We start from the raw sequence: 13,308 nt of genomic DNA on the forward strand, positions 1-13,308 counted from the left end.
CATTGTTTGGTTCAAAATTTAACAACGCAAAAATTAACAAAAGAATTGCAACTTTACATCATTTAGATTCAAACAATTTGATTAAAAAACGGAATTAAATTGCAACCTCTATTAAATTTTATTTCAAACCTTCCATCAAAGTTTATATACATACAAAATCGACCTAACATGGTCAGTGTACAAAAATAAAAAAGTCTACCCATGAATGTTTGTGTTCAAAGGCTGAGTGAAGATAATGTGCATTTATCGCCATCAAACCGTTATTTCTGGCAAAATTACACAAAACAAAATATGATATAATTTTTATGTAATGTTTTAAAAACCTCTATTTGTAAAATTTCATCATTAAATCTAGTTCAAAATATATAATTTTTATGTAATGTTTTAAAAACCTCTATTTGTAAAATTTCATCATTAAATCTAGTTCAAAATATATAATTTTTATGTGATGTTTTAAAAACCTCTATTTGCAAAATTTCATCATTAAATCTAGTTCAAAATATATACAAACCTCTATTTGTAAAATTTCATCATTAAATCTAGTTCAAAATATATAATTTTTGTAATGTTTTAAAACCTCTATTTGTAAAATTTCATCATTAAATCTAGTTCAAATATATAATTTTTATGTAATGTTTTAAAACCTCTATTTGTAAAATTTCATCATTAAATCTAGTTCAAAATATATAATTTTTATGTAATGTTTTAAAACCTCTATTTGTAAAATTTCATCATTAAATCTAGTTCGTTGCTAAAACATATCAGTCCCTCTGTGCGTGCAGTAAGCAATTTATGAAACAAATTCCTCTCATTCTATAAATTTAATTGACTTAAAAAGCTCAACGAATTTTGATAAATTTAGATTTAGGCCGAATCGTTTATTAGAAATTCTTCCATATTGGATGTTCATCATTTGAAACTGAGGTAATGCTGACATAAAGCTACAACTTTAGACGTAAAAACGATGTTTGATACATTGATGATTATCGTTTTTTGGTCGGTTTTGTTACAATTCCATGAAATACACGCAACCAGTATACCAGGATAACAAAAAAAATACTAAAACAACTTTTACTAATTTTTCAGTCAAATTTTTCAAGCCTAAATTTTAAGAAAATTCTCAATCGGCATACTGTCTGAAGCATGTTGCACGAAGCATCATAAGCGATGTCCACTGGACAGTGAATTTTATGCGTATTTAAAAAAAGGAGTTTTTTCCTAGTACTTGAAACTTTTCTGTTTTTGAATTCACTTTTGATTTCGCTCATTGCTTAGTTTGAATCGTAGCTTTTTTTCATTAAAAGATTTTTAAAAAATCGAAAAAAGGTGACCTCCAGTTATTGAAGATCGTTCCGACCTAAGTCTTTGATACGGTCAATTTCCTTTCTCCCCCCTAAAACAATTGGAAGACAAAATGCTCTCGACAAACTCACATAAATGGCCTCATACGGAGGGGTCCAACCAATTGGAATGTAAAAAATCAAAACCTTAGCTTCAAGGCCTTTGAACTTTTGGTAAGAGTCAACGATGACCGATTTGATTTTTTCCTTCTTTTTTTCGTTGCTCACTTTTGCATCACAAATTGGAATCTTGCTTGTGAGAAATTCGACCAGATCAACCATATCATCTTTTCCCCCTGATGATATAATAGCAATGTTATCATAACCAATGCCTTTCCCCAGTAATTCTTCGACAGTGGACAACAGACTGGCTTGAAGTTTTTCCTTGGTATTCTCACTTTTGTACCACGGCTCTAGGCCGAAGACTGTGTGATCAACGGTGGGTGGAGATAAATGTTTGGTTTCAGTGGCAATGGCCAGTTGTTCATAACATCCTTTATACGCTTTAAAAGTGTTATGAGTATTACGGAGAACTTTATGTAAGAAATAAGGAACAAAATGCTCATTTTGCGGACTTTCGGTGCCACGGACATTTTGAAACGGATCTTCAAAGACATACATCGCTCCTTTATTTTTGTTCAACAAACCTTGAAGTAACTTGATCCATTCACCAGAAAGATCCTGAGCTTCATCGATTAACAGTAAAGTATATTTGTGTTGTGTCTTTGTAAACTTAGAACGAAAATACTTCTCCACTCCCCCGTTTCTTAAAATGAACTCCACAATATTTCTGTCCTGAAATGATAACAAAGTAGAAATGCTGTAAAGTTCATACGCTGTATATATTAGAAATAAAACAAAGGGTTATATAACAGATATGTAACTTAGTAATATAATACTGCTGAAAGCATTTACGTAACACATACTTCTTTGTTTTCGTTCTGCAAACGAACTTCTTCAGAAAAAGCATGAAGCATATGACAAAGCAGTCTCCGGAAAGTTTGTACTCGTACTTTCGTTTTGTCGTATTCGACGTTTTTTGTAATCCATGAGCTGAATAAAAAATTTTGATGTAATAAACAGTAAAAGCATAAAAAAAGTTTGGGCTGCATAACAAACTTACTCGATTTCATTATTAATTGCAACATTATAGGTTATTATGAGCATTGTCATTTCATCTGACTTATGTTTCTCTAACCACTCCTTTGCAATCATCTTCAGAACAAAAGTTTTGCCTGTTCCTGCAGCTCCTTTAACCCAATATCTCCCAGGATGATCAATACAACGTAAAATTAAAGCTTGTTCATCTGTCTTGAAATAATTCCGAGATGTTCGATCTAAACGGTCCGAAGTATCGTATATTCCTTGCGTTTTAAATTGCTTTAAGTTATTGAACCTAATACGACCAGAACGCAGTGACACACAATGATACTTGCAAAGGAACTTCATCACAATCTTTTTATACAAATCAAAATCCATTGAAGGAAAATTGTAAAGCCATTTATTGAATTTATTATGAAGAAAGTCTTCTTTAAAAAAAACCAATGCACCTTCTTCCGTAATATCACAGCATGATTGCATCGGCAAGCACGACTTTAATAATGTTGATAGATACATCAAGATAACAACTTATTGCCTTTTTTTGTCGACTCAACTGTCCTAAGGCATGTTGGTAGACAGCTTGGGGACTTTTTTTTCCCAGTATTAGTTTGCACTCAAATATTACTACGCCTCCGGCAAAAACCAACAGAAGATCAACTTCTTCATCATCAAACTTCAAACCATGAAATCCAAAGCCTCGTACGCTTATAGTTTTAGTTTGAAAATAACGCCGTATGTCTGAATCTGGATCATTTATGCGTTGAATGAAGGAGTATAATATTTCCTCTGCCTTGTCACCATCTGCGTTGCACTTTTTGGATTGAAAAACTAGAGGGACCATCTTCATTTCATGACGGCTTTCATCATCCCACCCTGTACAAATTATGGAGAAAAAAAATTACAAATTTACTTCATTAATACGTGGGTGGATCAATGCTCATTTGACAGGAAGGGTGCAAATTTTCCAAGGGGGGGTGCATCGTCATCTTAAACCCTATTCACACGGCAAGAACTAATCTGGGTTTAAACCAAGTTAAAATTAAGCCGGGTTTAACCCAGGTTAGTTTTTTTGCGTGTAAACACAAATAACCCAGGTTTAACCTGGGTTAAACTCAACCCATCTCTTAAAACTGGGTTAAACACGAGTTACTTTATGTCGTGTAAATAGGGCTCTAGCTTAAGTACAAAGGCTATTGTGAATTTTTAGAAATGAGTGAACCGTGCGTTAAGAAAGTGTTATTACCTTTGTAAAAAATTCTTACAAAGGTGATAACTCTTAATTTTTTAATGAATGCGCGTTAAGTGATTTATTTCAATTTTAATGTTTCAATGAAAACGCGCATGGTAGAAGTCAATTGCAAATGGTGGTAGTATAAAATATGTAATTGTCTTTGAAATGAGAAGTTTTATCTTTACTTATTCTTACTGTACCATTTCATAGCCCCTAAGACTGTTATATTAATCACTTACAGTATGTAATACCATTTCAGAATTTTTCTTGGGGGAGAGGTTGCACACCTCCCCAGAAAATCCGCCCCTACCTCGATATCTTGTTGTTACCATTTATTTCCCATATATTGCATTATTATAAACATAAAGCTAAATTATTAATTTGATCTTCAATTTATTTCAAAATCTGTATTGATTGTTCGTCCAATAAAGTGGTAAACTATAAATAATAATCCTATTTTTGGGTTAATTCTGATTTGCTCAAACTGCAATTAAATGTTTCCATTCATTGCAAAGTCTCCAGATGTATATTTCTACTTGTTCATTTCTTCAATGTAAAATAATGTTTCTACTGTAATGTATCTCCAGATGTATATTTCTACTTGTTCATTTCTTCAATGTAAAATAATGTTTCTACTATAATGTATTTCCAGATGTATATTTCTACTTGTTCATTTCTTAAATGTAAAATAATGTTTCTACTGTAATGTATCTCCAGATGTATATTTCTACTTGTTCATTTCTTCAATGTAAAATAATGTTTCTACTGTAATGTATCTCCAGATGTATATTTCTACTTGTTCATTTCTTCAATGTAAAATAATGTTTCTACTGTAATGTATCTCCAGATGTATATTTCTACTTGTTCATTTTTTCAATGTAAAATAATGTTTCTACTGTAATGTATCTCCAGATGTATATTTCTACTTGTTCATTTCTTCAATGTAAAATAATGTTTCCACTGTAATGTATCTCCAGATGTATATTTCTACTTGTTCATTTCTTCAATGTAAAATAATGTTTCTACTGTAATGTATCTCCAGATGTATATTTCTACTTGTTCATTTTTCAATGTAAAATAATGTTTCTACTGTAATGTATCTCCAGATGTATATTTCTACTTGTTCATTTCTTCAATGTAAAATAATGTTTCCACTGTAATGTATCTCCAGATGTATATTTCTACTTGTTCATTTCTTCAATGTAAAATAATGTTTCTACTGTAATGTATCTCCAGATGTATATTTCTACTTGTTCATTTTTTCAATGTAAAATAATGTTTCTACTGTAATGTATCTTCAGATGTACATTTCTACTTGTTCATTTCCTAAATGTAAAATAATGTTTCTACTGTAATGTATCTCCAGATGTATATTTCTACTTGTTCATTTCTTCAATGTAAAATAATGTTTCTACTGTAATGTATGGATCAAAATTGTTCTCTATCACTCAATAATCAGAAAATTAAACTACATAAATATATATTTTAAAAGAGTATTGTTGCATGACTGGCAAACAGTAAAAAAGTAAACTTTGTCATTAGAAACAATTGTAAGTAATGTTAAGAAATAATATACTTTAAAAATGGAAAGTATTACAAAATTTGCAAGGGTGTAATTTTCGAGGGTTCACCCCCCAAAAATAGGAATGCTACGTACTGTAGAAAATTGCTCCATAAATTTTTTATTTATAAAATTTACTTAACGTTAAACCAATATTCATTAATAAAAACAACATAACAAATTGTATTTGAAAGCTAATAGCACTTTCATTGCAGAAAGTTCACTCATCTGTAGGCCTAAAAATAGCTAGGTGGCACTCAACTTTAGTAAGGATACCAATGTATCCCCTTGGAAAATCTGCACCCCTCCTGTCTAATGAGCACTAACCCTCCCCTGAAAATTAACGATATATGTTTGTGATATATGTCTGTCTTGTTCTTTCTGATATTTACACATATGCATGCACCTGATTGCAAAAATAATAAATTACTCTGATGTTATCTTCAACAACTGAAATGATGCCATCCTCATTTGCTACATTTTGCATTGAAAAATTGACTGATTAAGAATGTATTACCTGGATATTCTTTGTCAATTTTCTCTTTAATAAGAACTGTGGCAGTTTCATTATAATGATGCATAGCTGTATTATGAATTTGGAAAGCATTAAGCTCAGATAATAAGCAGTCTCCTAAACATGAAATTTAAAAATTGTTAACATTTCTCCTTATTTGATTAAGTTTATAGAATAACCTGTATGAGTCAACATAGAAACAGGATGAGTATAAACATTTTTTATACTTCATTACCATCATGTTGTCGCTTTCTAGATTTCCGTTCTTGCATCATCTTTAACCTAACCTATTATACAATTACACAAATAATAAAGTTGGCATCTTCACATTCATCTTAACAACTTCTGTAAGAAAAAATGCTGTAATCCATGATAAAGATACAGTAAAATTGTTATTGAAAATATAGTTTGTACTTCTAATGAACAATTATGTACATATAGCAGTGGCAAAGCTGGCCCTAATTTTTCTTCCTGCTATGAAAATTCTTTACATAACTTCTGCTACAAGAATATTTGCAAAGACCTAGACTGCCTATGGCATGTGGTGATTGAAGAATGCTACAGTGGCTGTTTTACACCAAGAAATCCTTCCAATCTTCCTGTAGTTTATCACTATTCTTATCTCCATTGATCAATCATATGAATCACTATTGTAGTCGTTAACCCTATGAACTTCACCAGAGTAAATAAACTTTGCAGAAAGACCAATATAAAGTTAGTGTTGAGCTTTGTGAACTTTGCATGGTTCAACAGATATTCCACTGGCGAACTTTCTCAGCTCATTCTTCGCCCATAATTGTATGAGGGTACAGATCTTCGTATATACATTAAACCAGCTTCAGAGAGTCAGAATGAGCAATAATACCTGTATTCCAAACGCTATTTTTTTTATACGTGAGGATACTTAGTGCTCACATGCACAATTTGAGAATGTTATCAATTATATTTAACTAATTTACTTACGTTATGACCTTTCTAATCAAATATTCTTAATGAATTCGGGCGCATCAAGCAGCACAAAAGACTCGACGGTTAACTGTAAGTTTTACAGAACAGACAAGCGCACACAATCGAACGATTTCAATGAACAATGAATATAACCTATCTTTCCTTTCCAATAACATCGAGTATGAGGCATGACGGATATTCAGCTTTCGCGCCAAGAACACTAATAACCAATTAAAACATAGAACCAATTAGAAGAAAGTCACGTTACATGATAAAGAGCTGTTAAAGTCAAAACCGTCATACGAATTGGTCAATTTTTTCACTCCCAATTTTCGAGAAAGCAAATTTTTGCCCTCGAAGGTATTTTTTTTCATTAAAAAATGAGTAATGGTTCCAGGGGTTTGGATGACCTGATTCAAAACAGGAATTAAGTGTGAGTTGAGGAGTAGGCCTGTTTATCCCGCCTTTTTTCGATCATGTTCGATATTTAATATCAAATAGTACATTTTCAGATTGTCATAACCAAAACCTTATACCTTAAACTTTATCATCTTATATATTACATAAAAATCATATAAATGAGGGCAGACGTGGATAGCCAATGTTTTAAATAAATTAAATATTCATCAACATTGTATGTCATCAACAAGAATAAAAAATTCTTCAACGCAAGAATTGTAATAAGTTACTGAAAATTGAAATCATAATTTTCATTACGTTTGAACTATGATGAAAAACCAATAGCTATTATGTATTATCAATAGCTATCAATGATGATTTGAAAAAAAAATTCGTCAAAAATTAAAAATAATCCGCGTCAGTCCATGAGAAATACGGTTTTTAGGAGTTAAATGAATGAAAGTATGAAACTATTTGCTCCGTTTAAAATAATTGAACTTCATATTTAGGCTATTTCTGTCAGTAAAATATATTAAATTCTCGCCCTAAAACTTGATGTACTGTAGCTACAGACAAATTTAAGACATTAATAAATTTGATCATGGAGACAATCGTGAGTAAATCCACCCATTTTCTCCCTCTTTCCAACATTCTACATTTTCGAGTAAATCATTTTCCTCCTTTCTTCGAAATTGTATTCTGTCATGCAGTCGATTACTTTGACCTTGCCAAAACTCGATATTACTTGGATATATGCAATAGCCTCCCCTAGCAACGGATTAAAAAGAGTTAAAACGAGGTTAATTATATAAAGAGTTTAAATAGTAAATTCAGTACATTCGCACAGCCTCTGTTATTGTTCGCTAGTTTTATAGCTAAAAAATGGAGAAAGTCTCGATTTTTTTGTTGTTGTAGTCTTTTGTAATAATTTATCTAAAATTGTTGGCTTTTCTATGAAAAAGACACTATACAAAGTCGGACCCAGAACGTACTGAGAACGCACAATATTTTTTCAAGGAGAAGAGATGTTCATCTCACTCTTCACCACACGAGCGGTTAGACCTTATGGAGACTGCACGAAATTTAAATAACTTATAGAGATATATTTTCAGAAAGCGAAATCGCGTCATCATACCAATATTCAGGAAGAGGGACTTTTTCTTTTTTTCCAAATTTATCCATCAGTTCTTTCTCTTTATCAAGTAGTACCTTTAATACAATGTATTATATTATATAATATATGTATTAAACAACATACACTAAAGACATTTACATGATGAGTAAAAAATCACATAACAAGCATATCAGGATGAAAGTGGAGTCATTTTAATTTTTCCAGTCACTGCACAAAACTACTGAGCAGTGTACTAAGGAAAAATCAAAACCTAAAGTTATGTAAGATATCTTTCAGCAATGTTCAATCAATGTTAACACTGGTTGAAATACTTGATTTATCATTAGTTTGAGTAAGTAATTCGTAAATTTCATTTCAAACAATCAAATCATGCATTTGCATTCGTAACCAATGTTTGTAACGGAGAAATATTGTCACAGTAAATGTTTTGGTTGGATTTGTAGCCAATGTGGATTACAATTAGCTGAACACAAGGGTCATTCAAAATCATGAATTCTATGTAGATAAATTTCAACCCATTTCATCATTGCATTGTCAACATTTTACTTGATTTCTATTCATAGATCAATTGGTACCTTGGTCCTTATACAGCTTTTGGTTCAACAAAGCTTAATTGTTTATAAATAATAAAAAATTGCTAATGAACATCACCTGTCTACTATGAATTGGTAAGCTCTGACGACTCACACAAGCACCAATCTGACTGCCAACAGGTCGAGAGTGGAAATAACTAGCAGATTCTTCAACACTAAGTTTACATACTTTTCCTTCAACTCGAATCTTTATAAAACATCATCATTAAGCATACAAAATAACTTTAGGTAAAAAAATTTTGACTTAAATAAAGAGCATCCTTCGTAAGAATGCATTTTAATTTTAAGAAACACATCATTTTTGTAACACGAAATAGTTGCTCTAAAAAGAGTTCGTTTGGATGACGATGATGAGGTGCACTATGTTTTTGTTTGCATAGTTATATCTCCAAACTATCCACCATGATAATATTTATGTACGGTGTATCAAGTTTAACCTTGCAGATAATATTTATGTAGGGTGTACCAAGTTTAACCTTGCAGATAATATTTATGTACGGTGTACCAAGTTTAACCTTGCAGATAATTTTTATGTAGGGTGTACCAAGTTTAACATTGCAGATAATTTTTATATAGGGTGTACCAAGTTCAGCATTACGGGAAATCTGTTTACTAAAGGAATTGCGTCATAGGAATATAGTTAGGTAAGATTTTCTTCAATCCTACGAAGAAAATACCAATTATTTAGATGATCTAAATCATAATTTAATTAACTTGCATTTCAAATTATCTTCAATTTCATTTTATATAAATAATATATTTACAGGCTTCATGACATCATGATTAGTGAAATGAAACTGACATTAGTTTTTGAATATTGTGATCAAGTTAGTCAACACTCATTCATTTTGTGTTTCTCCTATTTTTCATTACAATACTGCCAATATACACTCTTCCAGGATTTGAAAAAGTATTTTGATAGTTGCCAAGGCGAGGTTGATGCAAACATTGTTAAGGTAAAACACAAGACAATAGATACTCCATATAAAGTAAACATTATTTAATGTAAACGTTCATCAGTAGTTTCAACAAGTGTTACAAGTCATCATCAAATTTATATCTTTGTTTTCATTTGTCTTTTTATTTTAGTCTTTAATGTATCAACTGTTAAGAGGTTTGGCTTTCTGTCATGAAAATAATGTACTACATCGTGATCTGAAACCACAAAATTTACTCTTAAATAAGGTGTACTACTAGTATGGTCTTTTGTTATGAAAAAACAGCAGCCATATTAAAACCTTATTTAATATTTGAACAAAAGGCTTACAAGATCATTTAATTTAAAACCTTCTTTTCAATCATGTCCCTCTAAATTGTGAATAATTCTCTCCAACACTGAAGTGTGATTACTGAACAAAAAAGATCAACCAACATGAAATTGAGAACTTGACAATACGTATATCTTATAAGGATTTTATCCTTGCTTTGAATTTCACCACCCTTGTATAGTGAAACTAACTCTTCTTGAAAATGTCTATAATCTTAATGAATAATGTCTGCAACTGCAAGGCAGATCTCTCTATATGTTTAACAGAAGGTGTGAACGGAGTGTTGAATTTCAGTCCATTTGGACCACAGCAGGTTTCTGGATTGCTCTTATGTCAGTTACCAATTCGTGAAAAAATCCACAAATCTCTAATCGTTAGTGCTTGTCCTGGGATGATGTTGCTGCATATATTTTCAGAATGCCTTGACAAAACTAAGGTTAATTCAAGCCAAACGGACCTTCATCTCTAACTCTCTGTCTGTCAGAAATTGGGTTGTAAACAGTCAGCCTCGTTTCAATCTGCTGTTCATTTTAGTTTTTCATATCGCGCCTAACTCTCTTGTAAAGCATAAGCATGCAAGTACGCAATGTGTTTAGGTACAAAAGAAGCATGTTCTGTTTCGGCGTTTTTGTTCCCTTACTTCTACGCCTGTTCTGTCGTTTTCCATTCAGGTTGCTTATCGTGCCAATTGAACATGAGGGAATCTCTTCTTCGGTAAATTAGGGTCGTATAACATCCAAGATTTATCTTTCGCCTTTTAACTGATCTCCAGGCAGTCATTACTACAGTCGCTACTGCTTTTGAATATTTTGTCCAGAAACCTTTCCATTCTATCTTGAAGGAATTGATTACATGACATGGTTATAGAGCAGAATTATGACAGACTCATTTTTCCTGATTGCTAAACTTAGCTAACTTGAATATTTTCATTAAATTCAAAAGGAAAGACGGCAAAAGAAACTTAAAAAATACCTTAGCGACTTTTCACAAATAAATTTTTTGTTTAAAGAATTCGCCGAGAAATCTATATAATGGAGCTGTTTCAACACACAAGAGATTAAAATTATTAAATGTTTTGTGTTGCCTAGGATGGCGAGTTAAAACTGGCTGATTTTGGATTGGCGAGACCGTTTGGCATTCCTGTACGTTGTTACTCCGCCGAAGTAAATTTAATGAACATTGTAAACATTATGTTTGTTTTAGTTCGCCGTGCCTTAGTTAGCACTAACACTTACTTAGTAAAAACCCAAAATTAAGAAATATTATGTAGGTGGTCACTTTGTGGTATCGACCTCCTGACGTTCTTATGGGTGCCAAAATCTACACCACATCAATTGACATGTGGTCAGCTGGTTGTATATTTGCAGGTGTTTGTTGAATCCTTGTGATTAATATGTGAAAATTGTTTTGAATTATATTGTGTCACACAAGAATTGATGCCTACATCCAGTTTGAATGATAATCATTTATAAATGACACCGTTTAATCAAAACTTTCATTCAAATGACTATAGAAATTGCTGCAGTAAAAAAACAAAAACCAAGCTTGGTTCCTTCGAGAAGTAAACTTTATATTATCTGATTGACGAAACATTGAAAAATTTTTAAAGTTCCAACCCAAGCCCCAATAAATCAACAATTTAAAATTCATGCATATGAAATGTTCCTCTTTTTTGAGACACTATTCATCTAATTCTGTGTTTCCTTAACATAAGTCTTTTTTTCTTCAAAAATTACGCGAAGCCTTTGAAAATTTTGAACATTTTTTGAGGTTTTTCGGACAAAACGAACCACTGATGTTCTGCCAAATTTTGACACCCAGAAAAGGTCATTAGTTTGTAAATAAGTGTGGGAAAAAGTAAGTTCACTTAACGTTTATCGTCTTGTAGAATTATCAAATGGAGGAAAACCGCTTTTCCCAGGAAGTGACGTTGATGATCAATTGAGAAAAATATCAGTTGTTTTGTTCAATAATTGGCTTGATAAATTTGCAAAAACTTTTGTTTGCATCCTTAATTTGATGGTTAAAGAATTTTGGGATCTCCAAATGAGGAGTATTGGCCTGGAATGACGAAATTGCCTGAATACAAAGTAAGTTGTACGGCATTGAATGATGATATCATTTAATTATTAAAATTTATTAAACATTGTTCAATATTAAACTTATTTTGAGTATAAACTAAACAAAAATTGTGAACCTTGTTTGCAAGTATAAATTGTTCTATGTTAATTATGTCTTGTTGTAATTACAGAGTACTTATAGTATGTTGTGATGAAAACGGCTTTGTGCTGAACATGCACGACTTTTGCAAATATTTCTTTACTTAATTATTTTAAGGATTATGGTTTTCACTCTCCTGTATCGTTATCTCATGTTGTACCAAAACTTTCAAATGTTGGAAGAGATTTACTGCAGGTAATGTTAAATATCCACTTTTTACTTGATTAATGGCATGACGCAAGAAAAACCAATTTCAAGTATTAAGGTGAAACAATGAGATACGGTATTTGATGCCACTTCCTGATGCACTAGTTAATACTTTATGTAGTTTGTAAATATAACAACGATAATATATGCTGTAACGCTGGTTAAAGGTGGTTACAAGTAATTAAAGCAGAAAAACAATTTGTCCGTATGTATTCCTCAATATTCCCAAGATCTCAATACACCTTTTTTATTTAATTTCACGAGTAAACCCAAACAAAACAACTTGTGATGCACACATTTTTTTAAAAATTAGCTGTACTCAACAGTGGTCAATTTTGTAAAATACTTAATCTATATTTAGCCTTGTACACATAGCGTAAGCATGTCGTTCGTTCTTTAAAGTATTCAGTTTTTATTGACTTTATTTTACTAGAAATTACTCGTTTTCAACCCTTCAATGCGAATGGCCGCCGATGTTGCAATGAACCATCAGTACTTTAACGATGTGAATCCTTCAGTCAAAAATTCAATATAAAAATATGCACTGATGCATGTTAGCTGGTTTACGCCATCCTAGGAGTGAAAAAGTTAAAATCGTAAACTCAGTCCAAAACAATCCAAATGAGCTCTTTTAAGCAAGAAAAAAATTAACTATGCTTAAGTGTTTTTTATGTATTAATCAGGAATATATTATAATATCGCAATACGGCTAATTTATTTAGTTGGTAGAAAGTCTGAAACTGTCTTCTCTCTTCAGGTGTTTTTCATTGTTTGGTTCAAAATTTAACAAC

General features: G+C 31.6%; 2 protein-coding genes and 1 long non-coding RNA gene across 3 annotated transcripts; 1 reads left to right on the forward strand and 2 right to left on the reverse strand.

Moving 5' to 3' along the window:
* Positions 1 to 99: 99 nt before the first annotated feature.
* LOC124440271 lies at positions 100 to 6,776 on the reverse strand. Its single transcript, XM_046990626.1, has 7 exons — positions 6,711 to 6,776; positions 5,983 to 6,034; positions 5,751 to 5,864; positions 2,464 to 3,314; positions 2,267 to 2,393; positions 713 to 2,135; positions 100 to 323 (listed from the first exon to the last, which is right to left on the reverse strand). The coding sequence occupies exons 4-6, from the start codon at positions 2,955 to 2,957 to the stop codon at positions 1,338 to 1,340; spliced, it is 1,419 nt and encodes a 472-aa protein (XP_046846582.1). The 5' UTR covers positions 2,958 to 3,314; positions 5,751 to 5,864; positions 5,983 to 6,034; positions 6,711 to 6,776; the 3' UTR covers positions 100 to 323; positions 713 to 1,337.
* Positions 6,777 to 7,196: 420 nt separating this feature from the next.
* LOC124440538 (pyridoxine/pyridoxamine 5'-phosphate oxidase-like) lies at positions 7,197 to 9,417 on the reverse strand. The gene is made up of 4 exons (XM_046990934.1): positions 9,406 to 9,417; positions 8,881 to 9,009; positions 8,230 to 8,303; positions 7,197 to 7,862 (listed from the first exon to the last, which is right to left on the reverse strand). Exons 1-4 carry the CDS (start codon positions 9,415 to 9,417, stop codon positions 7,694 to 7,696), a joined length of 384 nt encoding a protein of 127 aa, XP_046846890.1. The 3' UTR covers positions 7,197 to 7,693.
* Positions 9,418 to 12,344: 2,927 nt separating this feature from the next.
* LOC124440278 lies at positions 12,345 to 13,156 on the forward strand. The gene is made up of 2 exons (XR_006946637.1): positions 12,345 to 12,505; positions 12,951 to 13,156. It is a non-coding gene; the product is annotated as an uncharacterized LOC124440278 (long non-coding RNA).
* The last annotated feature ends 152 nt before the right edge of the window (positions 13,157 to 13,308 follow it).

This window comes from Xenia sp. Carnegie-2017, unplaced genomic scaffold (assembly GCF_021976095.1).
Source record: "Xenia sp. Carnegie-2017 unplaced genomic scaffold, XeniaSp_v1 HiC_scaffold_2, whole genome shotgun sequence".
Lineage (NCBI taxonomy): Eukaryota > Metazoa > Cnidaria > Anthozoa > Malacalcyonacea > Xeniidae > Xenia > Xenia sp. Carnegie-2017.

What these genes read in the sequence shown, in the direction of transcription:
- LOC124440271 (XM_046990626.1), bottom strand. Translation starts at nt 2,957, where the DNA reads ATGTATCTATCAACATTATTAAAGTCGTGCTTGCCGATGCAATCATGC. An exon ending in GCAATTAATAATGAAATCGA is followed by an intron (nt 2,394 to 2,463) that starts GTAAGTTTGTTA and finishes TTTTTTATTCAG; the next exon opens with CTCATGGATTACAAAAAACG. An exon ending in TGCAGAACGAAAACAAAGAA is followed by an intron (nt 2,136 to 2,266) that starts GTATGTGTTACG and finishes TTATCATTTCAG; the next exon opens with GACAGAAATATTGTGGAGTT.
- LOC124440538 (XM_046990934.1), bottom strand. An exon ending in TACCAATTCATAGTAGACAG is followed by an intron (nt 8,304 to 8,880) that starts GTGATGTTCATT and finishes ATTGTATTAAAG; the next exon opens with GTACTACTTGATAAAGAGAA. An exon ending in GTCCCTCTTCCTGAATATTG is followed by an intron (nt 7,863 to 8,229) that starts GTATGATGACGC and finishes ATCCGTTGCTAG; the next exon opens with GGGAGGCTATTGCATATATC.